Source organism: Borostomias antarcticus, assembly GCF_949987555.1.
Source record: "Borostomias antarcticus genome assembly, chromosome: 9".
Lineage (NCBI taxonomy): Eukaryota > Metazoa > Chordata > Actinopteri > Stomiiformes > Stomiidae > Borostomias > Borostomias antarcticus.
This window is the reverse complement of record NC_140242.1, coordinates 28056354-28058853: the sequence shown is the minus strand read 5'-3', so window position 1 is coordinate 28058853 and position 2500 is coordinate 28056354. Positions and strand designations below refer to the sequence as shown.

Below are 2500 nucleotides of genomic sequence, written 5' to 3'. Positions count from 1 at the left end.
CCCTCCACGCCGACACACACGGACGTATCACTACCCTCCACACACGGACGTATCCCTCCACCAGCTCCCCTCCACGCCCCCACACACAGACGTATCACTCCCCTCCACACGCCCACACACAGATTTAATAATATGTAATGTAATTACACCCCGGACGATTATTCGCCGCGCTGCATCCACGCATCGGGCACGACAACGGCGGCGTGCGTCGTTCGGAATCGTCGATCCGAGGTCCCGGCCCCCTCGTAAGCCAGCGGTTCCCGGCGGCGTTGGCGTCAGAGAGTGATCTCGTCTCCCCGAGCGACGGCCCGCCTCCCGGGGACGACCGGAGTGGGTGCTGCTGCTGCTGCTGCTGCCGGGGGTTGCTATGGCAACAGCGGCAGGGGCCGCCGGCGTGGAGGCCGGCCTCGCTCGCCCGCGCGGTACCGTCGGATCCTGGCGTCCTGTATCTCTCTCTCTCTCTCTCGCACTGATCCTGATGCATAAAGGCCCGCGGCGTCGTTTAGAGCTCGGACCTTCAACGGACTGCAATGCCCCCCCCCCATCCCACCCCCCCCCTTCGCCTCACCTCTCGGTGAAACCTGACGACCTGACGATGGAGCCGACTGTTACCTCGCTGTAAACATCCCCCCTCCGGCCTCCGGCCAATGAGCAGAGACGGAATGCAAATCACAGATACGTCCTCTTCTGATTTGAGTATTCAAATCCCACCGCTGGCACTGACTTATTTTTAACCCCCGGCTCTGTCGGACTGCGATGGAAGAGTGGGTAGTGTGAGGTGTCAAAGTCGTGACATTGACCGTGTGTCCTCTCTGGGCTCCCGTACGCTGATGAAATTGGTTCATGGTTTGAATGAAAGAGCGTGCCCTGAGTCTGCGTAGTGGAGAATCAAGCCACTCGGAATTCATGCTCAAGGGAGACACCTGCTGGCCGAGCCTAGCGCTGCAGTTCTGCGATCTCTTGAATTTCACTGATCTGGTCCAGGCATAAACGCCAGAATATTCCATGAATAACCAATGAGCTATGCTGCGCTTTAATAATCCCTAGAAGCTACCGAGCGCTAGCAGCAAACGAGTAACTCGCCCATGTGTCTCTTTTTAGGGAAGGACGCTCAAACGCGCACATCAAAGGCGACTACCAGCGCATCGGCGACGTGATGCTGAAGAACCTGCAGGGCCTCAAGGTAAGCCCCCCCCGACGTCACACTTCCTGCCTTGCGTGAACGTAGCCACGCTCTGGCGCGTAAGCGTCCGAACTGCCCCGACCGGACGCGATGTCCCCGGTCCCGCTAACGCCGTGTCCCCCCCCCCCCCCTCCCCCGTGTCCCCAGCCGCTGACGGCGCACCTGCAGAAGCAGTCGGAGGTGCTGGTGGAGCTGGAGAAGGCGTGCCGGGTGTCGCGGCGCCTGGAGGCACTCTGCAGGGACTTCGAGCTGCAGAAGGTGTGCTACGTCCCCCTCAACGTGTTCGTGCTGCGCCCGCTGCACCGCCTCGTCCACTACAAGCAGCTCCTGGAGCGCCTGTGCAAACACTACCCGCCCACGCACGCCGACTTCAGGGACTGCAGAGGTACGGGGGACAGGCGGCAGGGCGGTGGGCGTGCACTGTGAGGGTCCTGCTGTGCAGCTGTGAGGGCCCTCCTGGTGCAGATGAGGGCCTCCTGGTGCAGCTGAGGGCCTCCTGGTGCAGATGAGGGCCTCCTGGTGCAGCTGAGGGCCTCCTGGTGCAGCTGAGGGCCCCCTGGTGCAGCTGAGGGGCTCCTGGTGCAGCTGAGGGCCCCCTGGTGCAGCTGAGGGCCCCCTGGTACAGCTGAAGGCTCCTTGGTGCAGGAGAGGGCCCCCTGGTGCAGCTGAGGGCCTTCTGGTAACTGGACTATGACAATGCGTGCAGTTCTGGCTGGTGATGTATTTCCTGTGGGACGTTTCTGCCGTTCCCTAGCTGCTCTGGCCGACGTGTCGGAGGTGGTGGACCAGCTCCAGGGGAGCATGATCAAGATGGAGAACTTCCAGAAGCTTCTGGAGCTCAAGAAGGATTTGATCGGCATTGACAATCTAGTGATTCCAGGGCGGGTGAGTTCATGGGACGCTTAAAGTGCGTTTGTGTGTTTCTATGCTTCCGGATGCTGTTGTCACACTGCATGTCCCTCATGTCGTAGTGTCGTTGTGTCTCCATCTGCGCTGTGTCTGCTAGCTGGCCTGTGGTGTTGCTGTGTTTTATTTACTTTATCCCCCCAATCGTCCCTCAAGAGGACATTTGCCTCTAATTGCCAGGCTGTCATTGTAAAAGTATTTGTTCCTAATTAACTTGCCTAATTGAATAGATATTGATATATTGAATAGATATATTGAGTAACGGTCAGATCATAAATAAACCAGTGAACCTGCTGTCCCCCACCCATGATGCGTGACCCTTTGTGGGAATGACAGAGCGGAAACGTGGGATTTCTTTTTGAATGAATGTGAGACACACTGACCTATGAGAGGCCGGCCTCAGATCCTCTC

At 58.6% G+C, this 2500-nt stretch overlaps 1 protein-coding gene across 1 annotated transcript in view; it reads left to right on the top strand.

The window, feature by feature from the left end:
• Nucleotides 1-2500, top strand: part of LOC311313080 (FERM, ARHGEF and pleckstrin domain-containing protein 1-like) — a gene marked incomplete at its 3' end in the record, with an annotated part of 88574 nt that overhangs the window by 74888 nt on the left and 11186 nt on the right. Inside the window, exons 17-19 of the mRNA XM_084443116.1 lie at nucleotides 1102-1183; nucleotides 1331-1568; nucleotides 1938-2068. Coding sequence (XP_084299242.1) covers nucleotides 1102-1183; nucleotides 1331-1568; nucleotides 1938-2068 — 451 coding nt within the window. The remainder of the gene's footprint in view (nucleotides 1-1101; nucleotides 1184-1330; nucleotides 1569-1937; nucleotides 2069-2500) is intronic.